At 39.9% G+C, this 24,359-nt stretch overlaps 1 protein-coding gene across 3 annotated transcripts in view; it reads right to left on the bottom strand.

Moving 5' to 3' along the window:
• The window catches only part of fam13a (family with sequence similarity 13 member A), a 51,533-nt gene that overhangs the window by 24,981 nt on the left and 2,193 nt on the right, over positions 1-24,359 (bottom strand). For 2 of the 3 annotated variants that reach the window (XM_044028595.1, XM_044028596.1), the window contains exons 2-9: positions 22,982-23,177; positions 21,421-21,630; positions 19,449-19,626; positions 17,824-17,953; positions 16,242-16,325; positions 15,483-15,557; positions 11,377-11,624; positions 4,875-4,916 (exon numbers count right to left, since the gene is read on the bottom strand). In XM_044028595.1, coding sequence (XP_043884530.1) covers positions 4,875-4,916; positions 11,377-11,624; positions 15,483-15,557; positions 16,242-16,325; positions 17,824-17,953; positions 19,449-19,626; positions 21,421-21,630; positions 22,982-23,177 — 1,163 coding nt within the window. The remainder of the gene's footprint in view (positions 1-4,874; positions 4,917-11,376; positions 11,625-15,482; positions 15,558-16,241; positions 16,326-17,823; positions 17,954-19,448; positions 19,627-21,420; positions 21,631-22,981; positions 23,178-24,359) is intronic. The other variant, XM_044028597.1, reaches the window with a different exon arrangement.

The following is a 24,359-nucleotide window of genomic DNA, read 5'->3' as shown; positions in this document are numbered from 1 at the left end:
AAGTGTTTCACCAGTGCAGAACAAATAAGCTGCTGTGACATTTCAAGCTTTAGTCGTGGAAATCAAAGTGTGACTTCTTGTCTTTCCATTGTCTGAGTTAAACTGCAACATGAATGGTTCATCTTTGAAAAAGCTGGTTACTGTAACACAGCACTTCACCTCTGAAGAGTTAAAAAAAAGATGACACTGTTTAAGAATAACTGGTCTGTCAAAGAATAAACACTGACCTGGAGAGACACTGATTAAGGGAGGACCACTGGATTTATTATAGTTAAAGGCCACATAGACCGGAAGCTCCAATTAACGGTGCGTTTGTGTGTGTATCTGCGTCCCGCAGCATAAATATAATTATGCTATCAGGATTGCCTGAAAGTGCCATTTCTCAATGACCATTGATGAGTCAGCAGGTGGGCTGTTCTGATTTTGATGGCGTCTGTAAGATCTGCTTGACAGTTAAGTCACTGATTTATAATCACATGGCAGGTCTGAAGTTGCGGTCCTGCTGGGTGTGATTTTAAAAAGCCAGCAAAGCAAGTCTTTGTTTTACAGAAGCTTCGGTGTAATTGCTCTATTTAGGACCCACTAATCAGGAAAATTACTTTGCAAATATAATTAAGAACAAAATAAGATGTTTCTGTGGTAATTGTTTGAAAAGCATAACAATTGCTAACTTCACAGCTGACACAGCAGATGCTTATTCCATCCACACACACACAGGCACAGATGTTTCAAGTTTCAGCAGTGATTATAAGTAATCATGTATATTGTTAATAATCAACAGCATCAAGTATATCTCTCAACTAGGCATAGAACATGACCAAAATAATATATACAATACGATACTATTGCAATAAATGATAAAATCCACCTTATGTATTCATATAATTTTTGATTAGATTCTTAAACAGGTGGACAGATAAGATGCATTTTTTTAATGTTAATAAGATCAGAAAGTAATGGGGAAAGATGCAGCTCCCCCTTATGGCACACAAATTTGAATGTTTTTCTCCATTCACCATTATCCTACATAATATCCTATATTGCTATACATCACTACTCTCAACTAGGGATAGGAATCGGTATCAGTCAGTATCGGTATCAGTATCAGTCAGTATTGGTATCGGTATCAGTCCAATACTGGTCAAAATCACTGGATTGGATATCGGTCATGTTTGGGCTGTTTATTTCTTCTTTTTGGGAGAGCAACATTTGTGACACAGTTGGGAGAATGATCTCTTTGAAATGACTCAGCACAAATGTGTTGAGTCAGCTTCATAGTTCATAAATGGTCTAAAATGACTGACTACTATAGATACTCGCGTTTGTGATATTGATATCATCCCATCTCTGCTCTCAACTGAGAAAATTAAACACTTAGTGCATGGTTACAGCACTAAAACTGTTTTAGGGGGAGCTCAAACATGACTGATAACACATCAAACACAAACTCACTCTGTCCATGCCATGACCACTTTATTAGGGACACCAATAAAATCTAATGAAATCAAGGAGTTGACCTTTTTCTATGTGTTGGTAAGCTGTTTTTGAAAAAAGATATTTCCATTTGCTGAGTATATAGTTTATGTAATAATACAAAGAGTCTCATAGCACAGATATTATGTACTAAATGCTACACACACTGTTCGTTGCTGACTTTATGACTGACCACATGTCCAAGCCTTAGATCAGCGTTTGGATTGACACCTCAGAGCATCACGGACAAAAAAAGAGTTTGCATTTTTGCTGCTACACAAAAAAACATATGTAAAAGCAGTAAAAGTCTTATCTCCATTGAAGCATTTAGGCCAACATCATAAATATCTCCAGTGATATTGTTGCTTCCTTTTATCGTTCAAGCTTGGGTGCCCAGTTTTTATACAAATCATAAAATCATAAAGTGTATTTACAGTTGTACAGTATGCGGCTTTGACGCCTGTAACCTTGTAACGCTGACAGCAACAATAACACTTGATCACAAACACAGTCGCCCTTGAGTCGTATCAGCTCTAAGGTCACATTAGCAAATAAAACTCAAAAGAAAATGTGCCAACTGCAAATGACTAACTGAATGAGTCATTAACACACTGCTGTGTTTGGACGGCTTTAAGTCAGCACCCACTGTGGAATAATGACAGTGGGATAATTGATGATTAACAGGTGATTATCAAGGAGGTGTGGTCAGGCAGTACTAAAAAGTATATGACACTAGCACTTGTTCTATCAACACTGTCTTGTGTTCCTAGTGCTTTGTTTTATTTTTTACTCATATTACTCCATCTTCCATCAATGACAAGGAAATGTATTACTGCAAATGATGTGGGCCTAATGGTGATTTTATGCTCGATATTATTACAATGATATTACTTTTACAATGACCTGACAATTTAATTCATCCAAAAAAACTTAAACAGGAAACAAAATACCTTGTTTTGTTAAAGCAGTGCAAAATATAACTGGTTTACTGTAATGCAATGCATAAGACTGGAAGGTGACAATCAATATTCTGCAATTTTTGAAAAAATGATTGAATCAAAGCTGCAGTGTGTAACCTGTGGTAATTATTGTTGTTGATGGCATTATTATTCTGCCTTCGTTTGTCTCTGTGAACAGGAACAATGTAACAATATTATTGCGTCCTTTAACTGAAAATGGGCTCTGACAAGCAATACTATCAGACCTGACTGAGGAAGTGTTTTTCCATTGAACAGTTCTAGTATGATTTGACTCCACTCGACTCAACTCGGTTTTATTGGTCTTCCATTAGGGATAGTTTCCTCTGACGATGTTCCAAGCGAGCTGAGCCAATACTAAAATGTGACGTCATCAGACTGCCGCCCACTGATTGGTTAGAGAGAGTCGTCACTGGAAGAGTCATGAACGTGAGGTCCGACACAAGAATCAAACTGATCAATGCCGAACTGTAGATCAGTTAAAAAGACTAAATCTGAAATATGCGTCGATCTCCAGCATTTAGCAAGGAAATTTAAAATCTTAACAGAGGAATGTGGTGTTTTTAGCGATACACCAGTGAGCCCAATCATAACCCGTTCAGCCTTATTTCACTTATACAGGAAGTACTGAACTCATCTTTTTAATTAACTGATTCTAATGATTCAGCACACCAAAAATACCGCTTTGCTCGTCACTAGTTAGTCTGTTTGTGTCGCATATAGACGTCACAGCCAGGTTGAGGAGAGACTATGAAGTAATGGGGAACAAGAAGCATGAAGTACCAGCTTTTTTAAGCTATAGAATTCACTCCTGAGACTTTTCATGGGCATTTATTTGCAGTTGTCTCACATCACTAGCACAATGTTGCTGTTGCCTCGCTTTCAGTGTTTGGAATGGTAACGGCGTTATTTTTTCAGTAACGGGGTATTCTAACTAATTACTTTTCCCGTCGTTACAGCGCCGTTTACGTTACTATTGATTGAATAAACTGTGTAATCCCAACGCACCCCTGGTTCACAGCTAGTGAGGAGGCGGGTTAATAACGAGGTAAGCGATTATGATTGACCAAGGCAGAGTCACGTTTCATGCATTCCAGCATACGCGCCACACACACACACACACACACACAACAGCTAAACAGAGAATCGATAAAGCAGCAGAGATGGCGAGTCAGGATTCCGATGTAAAGTTGGCATTTTCATTGTTGGTGGCGATAAAATCACTTCTTCAAGTTCATTGTGATCAAAGGCAAGAATGTACATGTAATGTGTACATTATGTCCTGGAACAAAAACTTTGTCGACATCCGTTGTAAGCTATTCTAATTTAATGAAGCATCGATAAAGTTAGTTGCCAAAAACACAGATTATTGAGAGTTTGATTTATTTAATTAAGAATAAGACTACAGAGCTAAACACACTTTTTTGTTGTTTAAAAGTTTACTTTTGTTGTCTCAGGTTGAGAGAGTTTGATTTAATTTGCTAGAGTTAAATGCACTTTATATGGTGTAACTGTTTACTTTTCTTACAAAGATAATACTTGAAGTGCAGGATAAACATCTTGCCGTCTGTCGACGTGCAAGTTATGTACAAACATCTGTCTGTTCTACTCATTTCAACTGACTTCCAAAATCCAAATTCTTTGACATACAGCAACTTTTTTTTAACAGCAACGCAAATAGTTACTTTCCCTGGTAACAAGTTACTTTTATTATAGAGTAATTCAGTTACTAACTCAGTTACTTTTTGGAACAAGTAGTGAGTAACTATAACTAATTACTTTTTTAAAGTAACGTTCCCAACACTGCTCACTTTGTCATGATGAACATACAAATTGTCGCAGATTAATTTTCCAATGATTCACTAGAAGCTTCAGACATTATTTTCCCTGAAGGCTTCAACTAAACCACCACATCATTCTGAAAGACGGTGACTTCATTCAGACGTGTGTGTTGTTTAGGTTGTGTGTCTGAAACATAGTTGCCTCTACCACAACAACAAAACAGTGGTGAGCAAACTGTTGCATGTGCATGTTGCCCTGCTTTCCCTCTAACTGGTGGTTCCATTGTTTCCGATGACAATGCACTGAAGCAGCACACAACTGCTTCTACCCCCACCCACCCACACACACACACAAAAACTTGTTTTTGAATCTTAATGTGGACACCTCATAGAGATAATGCATTCCCTAGCCCCTTAACCATCACAAGTAAGTACATAACCCTAACCTAAACCCAATTCTAACCCTAAAACCAGATCTTAACCATGAACAAGCAGATTTGAGCACCACCTTTCCCAAAATGTCTTCACTCCGTACAGTTTATACGATTTTTAGTCCTCACAAAGCAACAAATACAAGAACACACACCTCCAGCCCACGCCAACAGACTTGTGCCAGTTTTTGACACTGAGTGAAGAGACCTACCTCATGAAGAAAGGAGATATCGGCCTCTCTTCTTCTTGGGAACTGGAATATGAAAACAAACACGGATTAATAATTAGTTTGCAGTACGTTGCTGTCAAATGCTTTCGTATGAAACATTAACTTCCACCATCACCTATTACTACATGTTACTGCGGCTGGAAACAGGATCATAAGGCTGCCTTTTGTCTGCAGAATAATGGGATGCAGTTCTACAGATCGGTGCTCTTGTGGAACTTATCTGGGGTAATTACAGAGAAATGGCCACTTTAATTTATGTTAGTGACACATGATGAAATTATGCAACAATAAGAGGAACTGGCTCTGGATCTGATGCTGAGATTGCTTAAGATTTTCATGTCCTGGCACTAACAAGCTGAATATTTCATAATCAGTGGCGCTGGATGTTTCACTTTCCTCTTTCAAATCAAACCAGAAAGAAAACCACTGCAACCTAAACCTGAACCAAGCTGCATTTATTTATTTTAACATGAAGTTGTCTAACCCAATAAAATAAAGTATTTTATTTTGAGTGAACACAGCAGAGAGAAGCAGGATCATTTCAATAACAGCGTGATCTTTTTGTTTGCTTGTTTTTCTCTTGTGGGGAGGGTGTTAGTGAACCTGAGAGACGTGAGCACTTGTGAGAACAACATAAACTCTATTTGTGTTCTCACTTTACAAATGTACTACGGGAAAAAACAATCTGTAAGAGGTTTTTCGTATCAGCCTCGCAGTTACAGACACGAGGCTTAGTTTGTTTTCCAAAACAAATTCACATAATGCTTCAATACAAATGTGCCACGCATTAACAGAAAGAACTGGTGTCTAATCAAGAACTCAAATTATAGATTATATTATGAATGCTGGTAGTTAATAAGACATCTGAATATGTTTTTAATCCATGTCAATTGCTCCATCTTCTCCATCGTGAGAATTTGACACCAAGCATATTAATTACTGAGGGTCAGTGTATATAAATATATCTTTTTTATTCCCCTCTCTGGGGGTCGCCACAGCAGATCATCCACATATTTGGTTTGGCAGAGATTTTCACACCGGATGCTCTTCCTGATGCAATCCTTCCATTTATCCAGGCTTGGGACCGACCGGCACAGAGTTCACTGGATGTGTTCCCTAGCCTTTAACCTGGCAGGGACTGGAACTGGCTTCTGTCACAAGACAAGTTTCATTTCTTCTTGGCTATGGGCTGCCTGCACTGTGAGTCAGTATATATCACTTAACAAATGCTGAAATAATGATGGATATCGTAAAGCTGCTGTCAGCGAGCACATCTTTGTTGCTGTTGTTATTCCCCTTCCTCCGTCAAACAACCGTCACCACATGAACATGATAAACAGCCTAACCTCAGGGGCAGAGAAGGTTGTCTGTTTGTGGCTCCTGAGTGGATCCTAGAAAACCAGAGACCCATGCCACTTATCAAACACTCCACATCAGAAAGAGCTGTCAGGAAAGTAGAGCTGTTATTGAGTTTAAATTTGGATTTTTGTGTCTGACTGAAATTGGACTAAATAGAATTTCAACTAAGTACAACTAAAACACCCAGATAATGTGATGCTGTATGGAGTTGCACATTACACAGAAGAAGACAACAAGAAAAACACCCTTTAAATGCACAGTTTAATCGAGCTAAGGCTGAAGTCTGACTGACACAGGCTATTGGACAACTTGCCAAGTGCGATTATATACATGTGGAGGAGAAAATCAATTTATTGGCCGCATACGTCTGCCTCTGCCTCTGCCTCTCTCTATAAGCTAGTGCTGTGGTTCTGTATGTTTCATAACAGCTGTACATGGTAATCGTGACACAAATTAGATGGGATCAGATGGGAGGAAATTTTGGCGCATGTGCAGAACGCCAAGTCCTACTCCAGTCCGACTAAGCGTATACATGCAGGAGTAATCGGACTATGAATAGCATTATCCAGTTATGTTAGTCAGACTAAGACTAGCTCGATTTTAGTCGGACTAATGTGTTTACATGACATTAAGAAAATCAAATTATTGTCTTAGTCTGACTAAAATTGGACTTTTAACGTGCATGTAAATACACTGATGTCCAGGACAGAATAGTGGAGGCTGACACACAATTCAACTTAATTAAATTAACAGTACAATCGAGCTACAATCTTAACTGTGTTAAAGTGTTATGCTTATCTGTGGTACCGACAGAGCAGCTTTAATAAGATAAGTTTCCTTTCTACTGTTTCATTGACGACGTAAATATTCTGGCTTGCCGGTTTTGTTTAGTATCAGAAAAAGGAACAGAATAATAGAGGATTGTTGGTTATAAACATGCTGATTCTTAGACAGACCTTCTAAACAATAAAGGACTCAGCTGTTATTGAGTGAATGTTTTGGTAACTGTGTGTTTGGGTACGTGACATGACTTCATGAGGGTTGCGGTAATAGGCAGGCGTAACTGTTGGTGAGGAAAACACTCAGGCCACTCAGACCTCACACCTCAACAGCTTCAAAACAAAGGATTTAGATTTCAAGTCAGGCGGGAATCAAAATGGGCCAAAGTTCGTCGGACTTCATCCAAAAATGTCCTCTAATGACACAATTTAGAGGAAATTTACTTACAAATTCTTTTGGGGACTCAGCGGCAAAAGTCCCCTTCAAATACGCAGCCACTCATGTTCTTAACTGGTGTTACTCAGTCTGGCAAGCGTATTAAAACTACGTGTGTCCCGTCACAGCCACCTTGGATTGCAAAAGCGGAAATCCTGCTTACCCACTACCTTACTGAGGGGATAACGAGAAGCTTTGTTGGAATGCTCTGAAAAGGCCTGATCTCTCTGTGGTGAATGGAAAACTACAAATGAGACATTGGTCAATCTGGACACAATCCACTTTTTAAGCATTTATCAAAATATGCACACAAAGGCAGCCTAATCCTACTGCCCTGCCTTACCTTTTACAAAATCCCTCTCTATAACATACAGCAGAAACACAGGTTGTTGGTTTGTAGCACAACAGACTGACTAAGTAAAACCACAGCATCAAGGCTTTGGTGAAATCATTTTTCGCATGTTGTATAATAATTCTAAAAAGTCTGATCCCTTCACAACCAATGAGTTTTAGACGAGAGCTGGACATTCTTAGAATACCGATGAGCACAGGCGGTCAAGATCCAAAGTGTGTTGGATAAGCCTTGCTAAGCTATGCACGGTATATGCTCATACCATCAGAAAAAGGTGTTAGAGCAACATACGCCAATCATGATCTAGGTTTTAAAAATGGGGTAAAGAACACCTGCAGCTGAATGCAACAATTCACAGGGACAAACGAAAACACCACCTTTTTTCAATGCCACGAGTTCAGGTTTGCAGTTTGGCTGCACTGAGATTAAAATGACTTGCCGAAATGATCATAGCAAATGTATTTACTCTTTCGACGCCAGTAGGGATATTGATATCGGATATCGGTCCGATATCACCCAAAAAACATTACCTGTGAAACATGTGAAATGAACCAGACACTGTATGATATTAATATAGAAAAAAATCCAATATTCTTATGTTGAAGGTTAAAATTGATGTAACCCATTGGTTAATAATAAATGGGTCAGTTTTTCCTCATACCTACTGTTGTTCTCTGTTTAAGTAATATCACTTGATCAAACCTATTCTAACATTCCACACGACAAAAGAAGTCATTAAAGTATGTATGATTCGTGCTTATATCGTATCGGATCAATATCGGCATCGGCCAATACTCAAGGCCGCAATATCGGTATCGTATCGTAAGTGAAAAAGTAGGAAAAACCCGGGATCCCTAGATGCCAGGAAACCATGATGAACATACTATCACCTGAAAAACCAATGAATGTTTGGCACTTTTGTTGTTGCCACTTATTCAAGAGGCTTCAGCTGTACTAAAAAAATGTATGTAGCATTCCAGTTTGAAAAGAAGTGGAACAGTTAGCCACCAGAGGTGAATCCATTGGAGTAAAAAAACAACTATTTCAATGAAAAAGAGCTTATAGTTCTCATTTGATTTATAATTTAATTTCTAACAGCATATATGAGTGGACACCAGTTTCAAAACCATATCAAAACTGAATAATCCCTTTAACACCTGGCTAACTTTCATTAGAATCTTAGTACAGAAAGCTTTGATATGAAAAACAGGCACTTCATTAAAAACATTAAAGTGCAGCAACACCCCCTGTTTATCTGTGCTGTCATGCCTTTAGCCTCTCAGGCCAACAATACTGTTATACCCACAGGGAGCCTGCACTCACACCACACTGCAACGTTCCTCACACCCACCTTTTTCCAACAGGCTTCTAAGAAACCTCATAGTTACATCACAAGATTCAGCGTACCATGGCAACTCCACACAAAAGCCAGCATGCATCCACTACGTGCAACTGCCCGATGCTCGGAGTAAAATATGTTCACATAATGCTGATATGTTGGCTCACGGGGCTGTGAATGAGCATGGTGTCATATTTCAGGCACAGGTGAGAGCACCGGGGTATAAAAAAGTCTTTCAGGTAGAGGAAGAGATACACGAGAGGATCGAAAAGTAGAGGAAATGCTGAGAGTGACGTTTTTCCTTTGCACTAAACATGACCAGTGGCCAGGGCGACTCGGGGCGGGGGGAAGATTCTGGAATGAAGCGTGAAGGTGTCGTCAAGAAGTCCTGCAGCACCAATAAAGTCCTCTTAAATCCTTGACGTCATATTTTCTCCAGCACATTAAATGATCGTCATGCATAAAATAACATCAGTCGACGTGAGTGCAGCTAATGAAATGAAAACACCAAATTCCACTGATGGAAAACGATCACGTTTGTGAAAATCACAGCGACTTTAGTGAAAACATTCCTCAAACTATTTCTTTCTCCATTTCTGACCACTGATATGTCGTCTTTGATTGCTGACCAGTTGTACGTGTCTAATTCTTTTGGCTGGTTTCAGGTGTCTTTCAGAAGTCCCCCGTGAGTTCAGGTTGCTGACACACATTACTGAGATCCCGCGGTCGTGTTGCTTGTAGATCAGTCACCTAATACGACCTGACGCAGAGGATTTTACTGAGTGGGGATATAATTCACCGAGAGATTTACTGGCACCCTGACATGGTGAGGACAACTTGCCACTGTGAATGTATTAAAACTTGGCCACTTCATTTTCTCAGGAACATCTGCTCAGCAAGAGTTTCCCGGTTGTTAAAGGAACACAAACAAACAATAGTGCTCATTTACCTTGGGGATAAAAAAAAGGTAAATAAGGTAGACTGTTTTCCACACAATTTAAAAAGTAATATTTGATGCAAGGCAGAGTTTTTATGCAAGAATCTGTTCCTACTATTGACAGGACTTTTGAAACAGGAGTGAGCTCGAGCACGTCTGACTCAGACATACTTGTATGCAGTGGACTGTATTGGTGTCACACTAAATAACTGTTAATGGATCTGGCGCTGACACAGATTTAAACTCTGATTAATGTCCTACTAAAGGTCACAGTGGGGGGGGGCTTCTAAAAGTTGTACTCAAAGTCAGACAGCATCATCATTTCCCACCTCACTACTTCAACAGCACACACGACATTGATCCAATGACAGAATGAACACACTATTATATATTATAAGGGACGTAGTGTGACCTCCAGTTTGTACTGTAATGTACATATCGCTGCTGTCAGGTGAGTGTGCTTTGCAGCGTGTGGACCGTGCACGTGTGGAGGTTAATGCTGGTCTAAGCTCGTCACTTAAATCGAGAGCCCCAACAACAGACACAGCTGTAGCCTGGTTATTCCAGGACTGAGGACACTCGACACTGAGTGGTTCCAGTTTCAGGTTCTTATAATAGGCTTGTTCAGATGCCAAAGCCACATAGCTGCAGATCTGGTGCGTTACATCCCTGATTCAAAGCTTCACCCCCATAACGCCGCTGATAGCTCCTCACCTATATGCACCTATTTATCTTGTCTTCTAGGATTTCCACCCCCAGCAAATAAGAATTTGTTTTAGAGGTAGGTTAATCAATAGATGTTTGAAGTTTTTACAACTTGCATCTGATAATTCATGTTTTATTCATTTGATCTAATCATTTTAATTCTCAAACTCTTAGTAAATGCTTTTAAGTCACTAAAAGTTAATATTTAGTTTATACATGTTTTGTTTTTTTATGTAAAATACTACATATAAGTCCAGACAAAAATGCAGATGGGAGAAACACACAACAGGTATTTTTCAATAAATGAAAATGTTTGCATATGATTGTTACGAACAAACTGATTTTTAAGGATCAGGCCATAGAAAAACCTGTGTTGGTTACTATTTTTTAGTTTGGAAAAATATGGGGACTAATGTTTGTGTTTTAAGCAGACTCTGATAACCACACACACACTGTATGTACCTCTGTCACCAACTGGTCATAACATGCTTTCTGAATGAATAATAATTGTTATGCAAATGCTAAAAATGTAGTAGTAATTATCTACAGTTTCCTTAGATGCTTTCATCACACTGACCTACTTAGGGCCTCCGTGCTGCCAGAGGGGCTGACATTGAGAGGGCTGCGGTGCGAGGCAGTGTCTGGGGCATCCTGGCGAGTCAGAGTTATGGGAGTCGTCTCCATTGCTTCTGGACTGAGGCTCCGCAGTCCAGAAGTCAGGGGCACAACTATTGGTATGGAGCAAGGCCTCACATGAGGTAATCGAGCAGAGCGGCTGGGCTGTGGGACAGTTTCAGGCGAACGGTCACTCCTCACCTTCCTCATCTGTGTCATGGAGAGAGGCAGAGAGAGAGAGAGAGACAGACGCCAACAACAGGTGAGTCTCGTGACAGGAAACACGAGACGGCACAGGAGGGGAAACGACGCACAGCTGATATTTCAATGCTCATAAAACCACAAAGAGACACACACTGCGGGGTTTTCACCCGTTGCTATAAAACATGCATTCGAGGATCTTCTGAGTTGACCTGGAGGGCAATAAAATACCACCAAAGCTGTGAGGGTTAAGAAAAAGAAAAGGAGGTTAACTTCTAAAACTGTCAGGTTAGACCAATGTTTGTCTTACCGTGCCGACCCTGAGTGGGTGTAAACGGCGTGAACTGCCAACCGTTGTGTAGGAGAAGAACCGTAACCGAATTACCGCCACATGGTGAAAACTACCCTTCTGCATTTTAAAGACTCTCACTCAAGCAAGGAAATCTGAGCGAAATCTTAAAGACTATGTCAAGAAGCTCGCTTTTAGTACATAAGAGACCTCTCTCTCTCGAGCGGTTCTCCACGTACACTGAAGCCAAGAAGCCAAGTGACTTTGGTGAGCAGGGTATGAAATGGGTCAGTATTGATAATGGTCAAAAACAACCAATGCTAAAACAGGCTGTAGATAAAAGGCTAATGGTTGAATTAAAGGTGTTTTTTTTTTCTTTACACCAATTATCTGTGGAACATTTCCATTTAGGGTTTAACTTAATGGATTGTTCTAAAAATCTATGGACTCTGCCTCCATTTAGACACATTATCATTGGCGCACTTAATGGACAAATCTTTCTGGACATAATTAGCTCCACTAGCTTCTTTTGCTAGACCTGGTTCACTGACCCACAAAGACTGGGGATGTGTTTTTTTTTATTAGAGTCCATTGAAATATCATGGGGGGACACCATGGAAAAGTCCACATTGTTATAAATCCAGGTGGAATTTTCCATTTCTTCTTTTATTTTACTAGAAGAAACAAGTAACCTTTTCATTTAAAATAGAAATCTGACTTAAAACCAAGGGCTATTCCTGCTTTTGCATTTTCAAACACAGCATAAACACAGAGGAAATAAATAGGTCAGATGGCAAAGAACAGACAAAATGAGGTTATGACCTGGTTTTTAAAACGGCCTGAGACATAACTTGACCGTTTGTGACAATAATCCTAAAACAAATTAAATTGGTACTTTCGTGAGCTTTCTCAGGTCACTGGCCTTAAAACAACCTGATCTCTTTTCAGAGCAGTGACAGCTCGTCTCACAGATGTCAGTTTGTAACGTGACCCACGTCTGTTCTTCTGAAAACACTTTCACCAGACTTTGAATAATGTACCTTATTTTGACAGAGTAACTTAATGTTATGTGGTTTCAACCAAAAATGACGTAGTATTACTACTGCTGCCTGTCCGAGTCAGTGAATGTGGAGCAAAACACAACTTCCCCTTTGACTCCACAGTTTTAAAGGTGCATAATAAATCACACAGATACAACAGACATGTTTAGAGCTTCTTAACTGAAGTGTGTGTTATTTCTCGCAAACTCATGTTTATTGCCCATATCACGTGTGTGTGTGTGTGTGTGTGTGTGTGTGTGTGTGTGTGTGTGTGTGTATTTTAGGACCTTTTCTGGTCCTAAACCTGTCAGGACCAGTAGTCCTCATCTGAGATCCTAATGAGGCAGAACTGGTCATGGTTAAGGTTAGGTTAAGGATCAGGGTCAGGGGTCAGGGAATGTACAGTATTATGTCTATGAGTGTCCTCATTGAGACAGCTGTACAAAAACATGTGTGTGTGTGTGTGTGTGTGTGTGTGTTTGCCTAGCTACCAAAAGACCTGACCTGAGAACGATTCCTATGACGTACAGATCTCACGGTGTCACAGCATGAAGCATATGATGTAATAAGACACTATTTTTGTCTCATTACACTGAATGTGAGTGGCAATCGAGGCCAAACTGTGTCGAGTCTGATCATAAGAGTTTTTGTAGATGAGATGTAGAACATGGAACTGTAAAGGTCAACGTTTACAGTGATGATCAATCTTTATTGTGATGATTAATTAATGATTAATGCACTTTATGAGAAACACAAGAATTGTCGAGGCTGCCTCTTTCCTTCTCTCTGCCACGTCCAGCCAAGCCCTGTTTCACAAGCTCACTTGTACCACTTTTTGAGTTCAACCAATTTTTGAATTAAACAGTTTTAAACATTCTCCCTTTGTCTGCACCTTAACAATAATTTGACTTTTATTTGGAAGTTAAGGCATTCTAAAAGTGGTGATTGGTAATTTAATGTGAATTAAGCTAATATTCAAATTAGAATTTCTACTTTACATTCTACATCAGAGGTCTCAAACTTATTATCATGTCATGCTGACAGATTATAATAATAAATATGTTAGCAATACTGTTTTAATGTTATTATATTAATCACATTATTAAATGTATTACATTCAACATAAGCCTAAATATGTAAGGTATATAAGGTGTTTTAATAACAGCACGACTGAACATTTCTTTTCTCTCAACTGGTCTCCTCTTGAACAGCCTAGATGCTCATTGGCATTTAGGTCATTTGAGTTTGAGACCCCTGCTCTAAATGTTGTCACATTATTTTACTGCTGATGGCTACTGTTCTGCCACCAGCAGTTTCAGTCAAACACTGTGTTGCTATAGCAACTCCATTTGGCACAGTTTCTACAGCAGTTCCTGCAAAACTGACACCATCACATCTGACATTTGCTAAAAAAAAAATGTAATCATTTACTGAAGGTAGTCATTTTTATAACCTCAGCCAAGAACATTTCCAAGAACATTTTTCCTGATATTGTCCTGAGGGGCTGTATGTGGGATCGCAGATGTTTAGCAAATGTTGATCACATTTTTGGAAAATGCTCCAGGGTGAGCCAATGAGAAGAGAGCAAAAAAAAAGAAATATCTTAAGGCATGTTGTGAAAATGTTCTTGCAATTCTGAACATGCTTGATCCAGACAATCTCCTGCCATGTTCTTTGCATGTGAGCGCCAAACTTGGACCCAATTTTCTGGACATTTCCCAGAGTTTATGTGTGAAAAACAACAAGCGTTGTCGTTCACACCTATGTGCAATTTAATCACCCTAAACTGCACGTCTCTGGACTGTGGGAGGAAGAAGCAGCAGAAAGTCTCTCCGACATGAGACATGTGTGCAAGCTCTACACACAAACAAAAGGTTTATCCCTAACTGCACAGAAAAGGAAGCGTTTTTTTCTTTCTTTTTTAAATCAGCAGATGTTTTTACTCTCTGCTGCGATTACAGAATCTTACTGTGTCAGCATTTCCTCCGTCTACAGTGACACTGCTCTTGATATGTCCACCACATTTACGCCATCACATCTTTATTTGAAGCAACTGCTGAAAGATACAAACCTGCATGTGGGATTACTCATCATTTTACCATGGATAATGAAAATAATAATCCTAATTCATCAAATGCAGCTCTCTCATTGGCCTCTATAATAATGTAAATAAACGGATGCACAAACAGGACATTTCCAAGCTTGTAATTCCATGTTCCAGTTTGCCCACTGCTGTCATTTGTAACAATTCTACAATAGACGTTTGACTCTGGCTGCAAATAAACATGTTTTTTTCCCTGCAACACAGCGCCTTTATCAAATCACATCATGTGACTGAGCAGCGAGGCCACAGGCACCGTCTGCCGTCTGAGAGCTTCAGACTTCAGGCTAATCAGCACTGAGGCAATACGGGCGGATAAGACGGCAGTAAAGTATTTATTTACACAGGGTGAGAACTGAGCTGCACTAAACCCCCACACCAACCGCTTTGAGGATAACAGTTAATTACAATGACGGGATCAAACTTATTTTCTGTACCTTCTTCCTCCTTGGTCTGTCCATTACAGAATTAGTAGGAAGTCCATCATTTCCTGCCAGGTCTTTTTCTCCTTCCTGGGAAAATGCGTAGAGAAAACGAGAAAAAATGAGCGTACGATTCCCACTGGTCAAAAACACATATAATCCCACATTTGAACAGCTTTTCACCAGTGGGAATGTGTTCTCCCGGGTTAGATAACTCCAAATAAAGCCAGACTTTATCGAGGGAATATGCTAATTTCTTCTACTGTAATTATCATGTTTATAAGGCATTTTTTAATAAATCCAGCTACAAAAAGTTCATAAAAGTTGCCAGAACTTCACCTGCTGCAACAGCTGCTTTAGTAGAATGTGATGTTTTACAAGTCTTTATATCTTTGCTCTGTTTATTAGAAGTCAAACGTGTGTATAAATAAAGGTCATCATGTATTCCCGCACACTGTGAACTCAAATACCATTTCAGGCAGCACGGACTGGTCAGCTGACACTGATAACATCTTTAAATCTCACACAAACCCACACAGATGCACAGAGAAATGGCTTTTCCAAAACATGCCCCATGTTATGTTGATACGACGCGACAGATCACATGATTGGAGTTAAAAAGGACGAAGTAAGGGAATTTGAAGGGTTCGTGCAAGTTTGAATTTCAAGCATAAACAACAACATTTCAGCACAAACAGAGGCAGACAAAAGCATCCAGTGACACACACACACACACATGCAGGCAACAGAGCTACTGAAAAGCAGAGCACACACTTTTGTCCTGGGAACTGTTGCCGGTGTCTTTGCATCGAGGTGGCTGGGCGACTTCTCCGTGTCTACATCCGTCACGTGCGTCCCCTGTGACCACAGAGAGGACAAGGACGATGCTCTTTTTTTTTAATGTGTATTTGTAATCTGTGTGTCACTTACAGCAGAGCAATAAAAGGTGAAATCAATTGTGCTTAACACTTTGCTCTCTGCAGTAGATACAAGTCTGTGTGAGTGTTCTGCTTCTCCTTTGCTTCTCAATGCCCTGACAACAGGGTTCAGAATAGATTTATAGATGAGCATGCACTCGTGTAAACACTCTCCAGCACTACTCCCGCTCATCAGCACTTTAACAAGTGAAGGCAACACCAGCGTTCAAAGGCGTTCAGAGGAAAGTGGCGCGGGGGCCTCACATGAGTGTGTGTAAGACAATCTTATCTGACTGAGGGGTTTCCCACGGGTCAGCAGGTCTCATGTACCAATGTCCTTACAGGCATTCCAACACAGCGCTGACGTTCGTGATGTCAAATACGATGACAAAAACATCACACAGTATCATCAAAGTGTTTGAAAATCAGTCAATGAGTCCAGGCTGCATACGCTCAATTTATTCTGAGGATGTGTCAGAACTTCAGGACGTTTTATTTTTGCATGTTAAGCGTCACATGGGAACCTGACCTGTGTGCGATGATGTTAAAGAAATGGTGAGGGGTCAAACTCACAGGGGGCCGAATACCTCAGTCACTGCCTTGTCTGCGGCATCAGATGCCAGCAGTCACGTTTCCAAGCAATAACAGGGTCATCCATCAACAACGGAGAAGATGTTTTTCCAAAAGTCCAAAAAGAGTCATAGATTTTTGAAAATATATAATTTTAGGACTTTGAAAGGGCTGTTTGGACTAAATTTATTCAATTTTACAAACAAATAGAGGTGGAAAGTAATGAATTACACTGTAATTGAGTAGGTGTTGTGTACTTTTGAAAGTAAGTAAAGTGCAAAATAAGGAGAGTTTGACCCAATTGATTAAAAACAATCAATGTCAGATAGTGTTTTTTTTTTTACTTTAACATTTTTAGACTAGTACTTTTACTTGTACTTCAGTAAAATTGATCAAAATAGTGATACTTTTGTGTAGAATATTTCAGTACTCTTTCCACCTCAGTAAATATATACATATATTCATTTTCCTGTGTTGCTATTCAGGATCATTTGATAATTAGGATTTTTGTGTTCCCAACAGTGTTGGGAAATATCATCTATAATTTCAAAAATAACATTTTATTGTCAGTCAAATATTCTGTATGTGTTTACTGTACTTTAAAGTGGGGTGTTTTTATTCCTCAAGTAGCTTAAGATGCAGCAACAAGGTGGTGCCAGGAAGAACAGCAGAGTGCACAAACCAGCTGATCGATAAAGACAATAATGAATCAACAAGTGAAGAACTGCCACTTGTGGAGCAGTTGTTGCTGAGAGCCAGTGAGTAAGCAGCAGCAGCAGCAGCAGCAGCAGCAGCAGCAACAGCAGCAGCAACACAGATCTATTCCAAATAAAATAGTGGCAGCTGGTGTTCCTGTGAGTATACAACACCTTGACAGAGATCATGGTGGACAGCTCCTCTTTGTGTGTCTCAAATATACTGCTGTAGTTCTGGATGAGCTTGACCATGACCTTGTTGCAGATATTTTGGTCCTTCATTGCTTCAAAACCTGGAGCCACACTAGAAAAAAAAGAGAGTGAAAACATGTGTAAATAAATGACAAATTTCAACGGTGTGCGACACAGACCTGATAACACACAACAGAATTCAACTGGCGCACTGAGTTTCATGTGTGATGCCACAGTGAACAGCTGTGTGTTAGATATACGCTGACTGGCTGTGGGCCAGACTGTAGGCCTGATTATATAACATCAAATACACACAGATACACACAAGCGCCGGCTGTGGTGGACAAGAGAACAGACTGTACAAACGAAAGTGTATTTTACACTCAGGTTTATTTTATGCAAGGGTTCCCGAGCTTATTACCGGAGATGGACAGAGCGGGAAACTCATCCTAAAAACAACCCAGTTGTTTTTAGTTTACCAGCTGCATATGAAGGCAATTATTTATGACAGTAATGAATCAAAACACACTGATGACACACAATTACTGTTATTAAGTCTCTCATTGCAACAGGTGCATTGATATGTTTCGTGTCGTTTGGAAACCACAGAGAAAACTGGTATTTATTTGGTTCTTTCTTCTGTACTTTTCAGACCCAGCACACTGTCAATTGAGTTTTCAACTTCACTACATAAGCTACAGCACCACCTGCTGGCCAAATGTTTCTACAGAAACACAGAAAGTATAGGGTAATTGTTTTCCTTGAAAAATAAATAGTCATTTTTGTTACAGAGCCACTGCACTTGAGTTTCATTGTATATGTGTAGTGTGTTACAACAGAAGAATCAAAGCCATGTTTAATTATCTGACTCACTAAAACAGAAATAGTGATATAAGATGACTGACTCACTCATCATGTGCTTCCCGGACTAAGCCAGGCTCATTTACTCTGTCACTGTTACTGAAACAAACACAACCAAGCCAAAGGTCAAAGCACCAAACCTCCTCAAAGAAAGCCTTTAAGAATATCAGTCACATTATTACGACCAGTGTCACACTGAGGACATTCATGTAAAACGTACAGCAGTAACACACAAAATAACCTTTCTTCAATAAGCTGCAATAGCAAATGTTTTATATCAACAATTGCTTGTAGACAATTATCATTTTCTCCTTACTCTTACTGTTTAGATCCGCTCTCCTCACAATACTCAATGACTCATGAACAAACTGACCGAGTTCGAGACAGACAGTCCTCATCACTTTGGTCTGTTGGATGGAGCAACCTTTTCAAATTAAATCAAAGTTTCAACCTGATTATATGTGTTTTTTTTGTTTGTTTGCTTAAATCTTATTGCAACACAACCAAACATGCAAGAAATAGATTAATGCAGGTTTAAATGCATTATTGCCGTTAATAATGCCATGAATTACTAACACTATTCAATTATGTCATCAATTACACATACAGTATGTGACCAGCGTCAATTTCCCAAATAAAATGTGTGAGTCCTGCACCATCCTGTATACAATACATAAAGTGAGAAACCACACATTGATATTGACATTTCTGAATTATTATGCACTGAATAAAAAGCTGGAACTCACTGGAAGACACTGGGTCCAAAGACCGTGGCAAGGTTGAGGGCGGTCATGCGGTTGACGTTGTGGTTGGACGCCACAAGCGCGAGGAAGTGGCAAAGGTAGCGAAGGAGACTGAGGTGGACATCTGGAAGCTGCTGGAGAAGCTCTCTGGTTTCGGACCATGAACCGTCATCGCCGCTCTCTACGCGCACACAGCGAGGTGTCACAACAAGTTTGACAAATAGCTGACAGTTCAGAAGAGAAACGCAGAAAAGTGATCATTCCTGACACTGATCTGCTCAGGTCTAAATGTGATTAGTGATGAACTTTATAGCAGGACACTCTTCATCCTCCTGCTCTGTGTAATATCTAACCTGGAGTTGTGGTGACTGTGGTGAGTAATACGTACGTGAGCATTAGAGCCTGAAAATATGTTGAGACTATTACTGTGTGGATACATAATTGGGTCAGAGTTGGATAAACGGATATGACTGCAGATCCTAATGACAGAGTGACGCAACAGCTGGGAGTGTGTCTGTGTGACAGTGTGCACATGTGCAGGGGCGGAATTATAGCTTAGATCACATGTGTTTAAGTCAGTGATTCTCAATTATTTTCTGTCATGCCCCCCCTAGAGGACAGAAATGTTTTCTTGATGGTTTTTGTTTTAAACTAATCAATTATGTGGACCTATTAATGCTAATCCCTAAAATGAAAAGGAAAATCCCCAAAGAACAAAAAGACAGCCCTAATAAGTAACATTCATATGAACATAATTAAAATAGCATTATTGTTTCACGGCAATTTATGCGAAATTCTCCATATTTTATCATTTGGCAGCCCTAATGTTAGAAAGTGATATTCATCACATTTATCAACTGAATGTTATGCAAATCGATGGGATAGCTTTCATTTATTTCCTGCATGGCCAATTGCTCTGTTTAATTGTATAGAATTGATATCATTTTCATGTTGGTTATCATTCTATAGGAAATAATCACATGACAGATCTATTGATTGTAAAAAAAAAGTTATTATTTATCTAGAATCATTTAGCAAATCAAGCAATTCAATGGAGACGAGGACCCCATTACAGTAAGTGAATGCAGGTGACAGTAAATCAATCATCTAATTGTGGTTTGGTGTAGATATTCAATCTTTTATTTTCAATGCCTTAATTTCCTAATTAGTTTAATTTTGTCTTATTTTTATTATATTTTCTTTAATGTTCTTTAATGTACTTATAGATAATATATAATTATTAGTATGAATAATTTCTTGAATACATTTTATTATATATTTTATGTTTTACATATTATTTTATTATTCCATGACAGTTGTGTGTCTCTGTTTCTGTCTACAGACCAGGTTCGCCCGGCAGCATAAGTTACCATGGTTACATGGCTGGCATTCACATTAGCCACCTTGGTGGAACAGGGTTGAGGCTCAGATTGATGGAACGGAAACCTGAGCCACAGTTATGGCTTAGCCAGAGTCATAGTTTCCATGGTTACTGAGTTGGGGCTAATCTCAGCCTCTTTGATGGAACCAAACTCTCACTCATATTAGCCAGACTTGGCCATTAAAGCTTGGCTTTGCCTTTAGCCTGCTTGATGGAATACCCCCCTGTGTCCAATTCCTTCATTGATTTTTCATGGATTCAGTTTCAAATACAGCGAACGGGGCAAACAGTGTGTACAAATGTACAAATGTACACACTGTTTATGTTGTGGTAAGAATAGAGCACATCATGGTTGTCCAAAAACAACAACAAAATATATCCTTTTTGTTGTTGTTGAACCATTTTGACATGTTTTGGCAGGAAAAGCACACACTGATGACAGTTGTGTTACGTTCATGTAAGCCAGGACAGCGCAGTGTCACAGTGAAGCACAGGAAGCTACTTAGCCATCATTAATTTCATTGTTTACACGTGCCATTTTCTTAGTACACCTGTCAAAATGGCCCATTCATTCAAACAGAAACCTTCTCCTACCTTGGTAGTGCTGTATCAGCGCCTGTTGGACTGTCGCGTCTATGAGACCCTCTGGTAGTTCCCTGAGATACTGTTTGAGCAAACTGGCCACCGTACATGCGTCACATTCAGAGAGAAGGTCCACTTCCTCGCCAACGTCCAGCCGCTGTTTCAGGGTCTCCACGGCGCGGACGTTCCCACTGACTCTGAACAGGCCCTCGTGATGCAGGGCTGCAGCAAACACAGAGCACAGACACTGTTCATGTAGCACAGGTGACAGGTGTTTCAATGACCCAGTGACTTTTCTTCAAATTGACACACCCACCAATTCAGATCATATAAGGCTGCAGTATTAAAGATTGTCTACCACATTAGAATATATTGTTGTGACTATTTAAATATGAACATGATGTACAAGATGGTGTTTCATTTTTATAAATAATAATAAATAAATCTCAAAGCTGATCTAAATGACAGCTACTGCTGGCTTGACACACAAATGACAGTTTACAGAAGCACTGGTCACAATTCCAATCAACACACACACACACTTTCCTTTATTGCTTTATAAACATCTATAAAACCACTATCATGCCTAACACAGCACATAAAGTCTGGATAACACATATGTTTAATCCCTTACATGTCCACCCTATGTTTCAGCGTATGTTTCTTAAAATCCTTAATTACAAAACCTTTTTTTTCTTTCCATACAATTCATTTTTAATGAGCTTGCACGGCCCACCTGCAGTACCACCACAGCCCACCAGGGGACCACAGCCCAAACCTTGGGAATCATTCATTCATGTATGGAAAACAGAAAAATAAAGCAAAAGTGTCTTGTTTTTCCAGGCTAAAAAGACATTTTGCTCGTGATGTGAGTCGGTACAGTACATGAGTCATGTGTGCTCACATGAACGCTATTGAAAACACGTATTTTTTTTAAGTATAAATGACTTTGTTTGTCAAAGGAACTAAAACAATCTGCCTGCCCTCAGATAACTGAAAACAATGCAGAGCTCTCCTTTTCAACGACAATTTGTTGACAGTCCCTAAATGAAAGGTCTGAGAGGAACAGAAGTCTGAACCACAAGTTATCATTTCTTGTGCTGACATCTAGTGGTAGACAAGAAGAAGTACAGGAACAACAATAAAGGTCATGTTTCTATGGTTTAAAAGAATACTTACTGATGATGATGATGGTGATGATAAAAACAACACAATAACTCGAGTTGCTCTGTGCCTCTCAAGCCTACTATAATATACTTTAAAACTATGGAAGAAATGAAAAGCTGGACAAATACATAAACCTTTGTTTCTTTACTAAAATGCTTTGCTGGGATGTCATTGAAAAGGAATTAATACTTTTCACAAAGAAACACACAACATTCTGTGATTGTATCACTGAAAGTGTTCATTTACATAAAGTAAATTATAAAAGAACATGGTGATAAATGTGGGATTTGATTTGATCTAACAATATAATACATTTATCGTAATGTTTAAAACCGACGCCACTTCTTAAACTGGTGTAATTCTCCTTTTCCAAAGACAGTGAAGTTCAGAGTGGAGTTTCCCTTACCATGTTTGCGAAGATGCTCCACCATCCTCCGCACCACCAGAGGCGCACCATCCTTCACCAGGCCCTTGTCTCGCAGCTCAAACAGGGAGGCGCCAAACAGCTTGGTGTGCTTTGCTGCCACAGTCCTGGTTCTGAGCATGGGGATCTGGACCATCTTCTTCATGTCTTCTTTCACCAGCACAGCCGTCTTGTTGTGCTGCACAGAGAGGAGCGGCGGAGAGCAGCAGTCAGTCAGAACCAGTGCTGGTTCCAGCACCAGGTTCTGCTGAGACACCAGTCCATGTGTGGAGCTGCTGCTGGTACATGGCAGTGTTCATGCACTCAGTGTGTTTGCAGACACACTGTGATGAAGAGGAAGTGCAAGTGACATGGCGTGCATGTGTTGCTACGACAAATGTCAGGTTACCATGCAACACCTACGGCTAAAGGCATATTATGACACAGTGACTCAGGGCATTGCACACATACGACAAACATATGCACAAATAGTAGACTAGTAAAAAAAACACATCAGAATACATATATACATAGGTTAATAATGTATGTGTATACAGTGCACACTGTGTGTGTGTGTGTGTGTAACTGTTATCTGTTAAGACAAACAGTGCCACATGTCATATCCTCTCGTCTTGTTCTCTCAAAGTGCAAACACAATCTTGCCACACAAACACCAGCCTCTGATGCATTAGCAGCACGTAGATAATTCTGTGTCTGCATCATTTGGCACATTTCCATAGGACATTACACGTTTACGCGCGAGGAGCAAGAGAGACGCCACACAAACCAGACGCAGGGGGAAAAAACAACTTCCTCTGCTTAGAGCAACACAAACATTCAGAGCAAGTTTTACCCCTGTAGCTCCCACCATAGCTACAACTGCACCATGTGACATCCTGTCATTCCAGTGTTCACTTCAGACGAGTGAACTGACCTGAATGAGAGGCCCTGGCTATCATGTGGTCACAGCGGACCCAGCTAACAATCTTCATACAACCTTTGAGTCCATACATGACACCGTTGGTTAATTACTGTGTGGTAGATGTAAATGAAGCAGAGCTGATGCTCATCTCACTCCCTGTGTGGCCAGTTGATTAGACAGAATGGGTAAAAGGCTGTGCCACACTCAGATCAGCTAATTAAAAACCCATCTCACAGATGGCGCTACGGTGGCTAAGGAGACGAGATCTTTACCGTGGCAGATGCTTTAATAAGACGACGTGCATCCACACTCAAATGAGCATCTGAGAAGCTTTTAGAGGACATCAGGCTCACTAATGCATGGCTCTCTGGCAGGTGAGGTGCATAACATTATACCGACTGCACTCACGGTTTGACGTGTGCCTGAGGAGCAGCAGCACACTGACGGGGCTTCAGCTGC

This window comes from Solea senegalensis, linkage group LG6 (assembly GCF_019176455.1).
Source record: "Solea senegalensis isolate Sse05_10M linkage group LG6, IFAPA_SoseM_1, whole genome shotgun sequence".
Classification (NCBI taxonomy): domain Eukaryota; kingdom Metazoa; phylum Chordata; class Actinopteri; order Pleuronectiformes; family Soleidae; genus Solea; species Solea senegalensis.
This window is presented reverse-complemented; position numbering and strand designations above follow the sequence as displayed.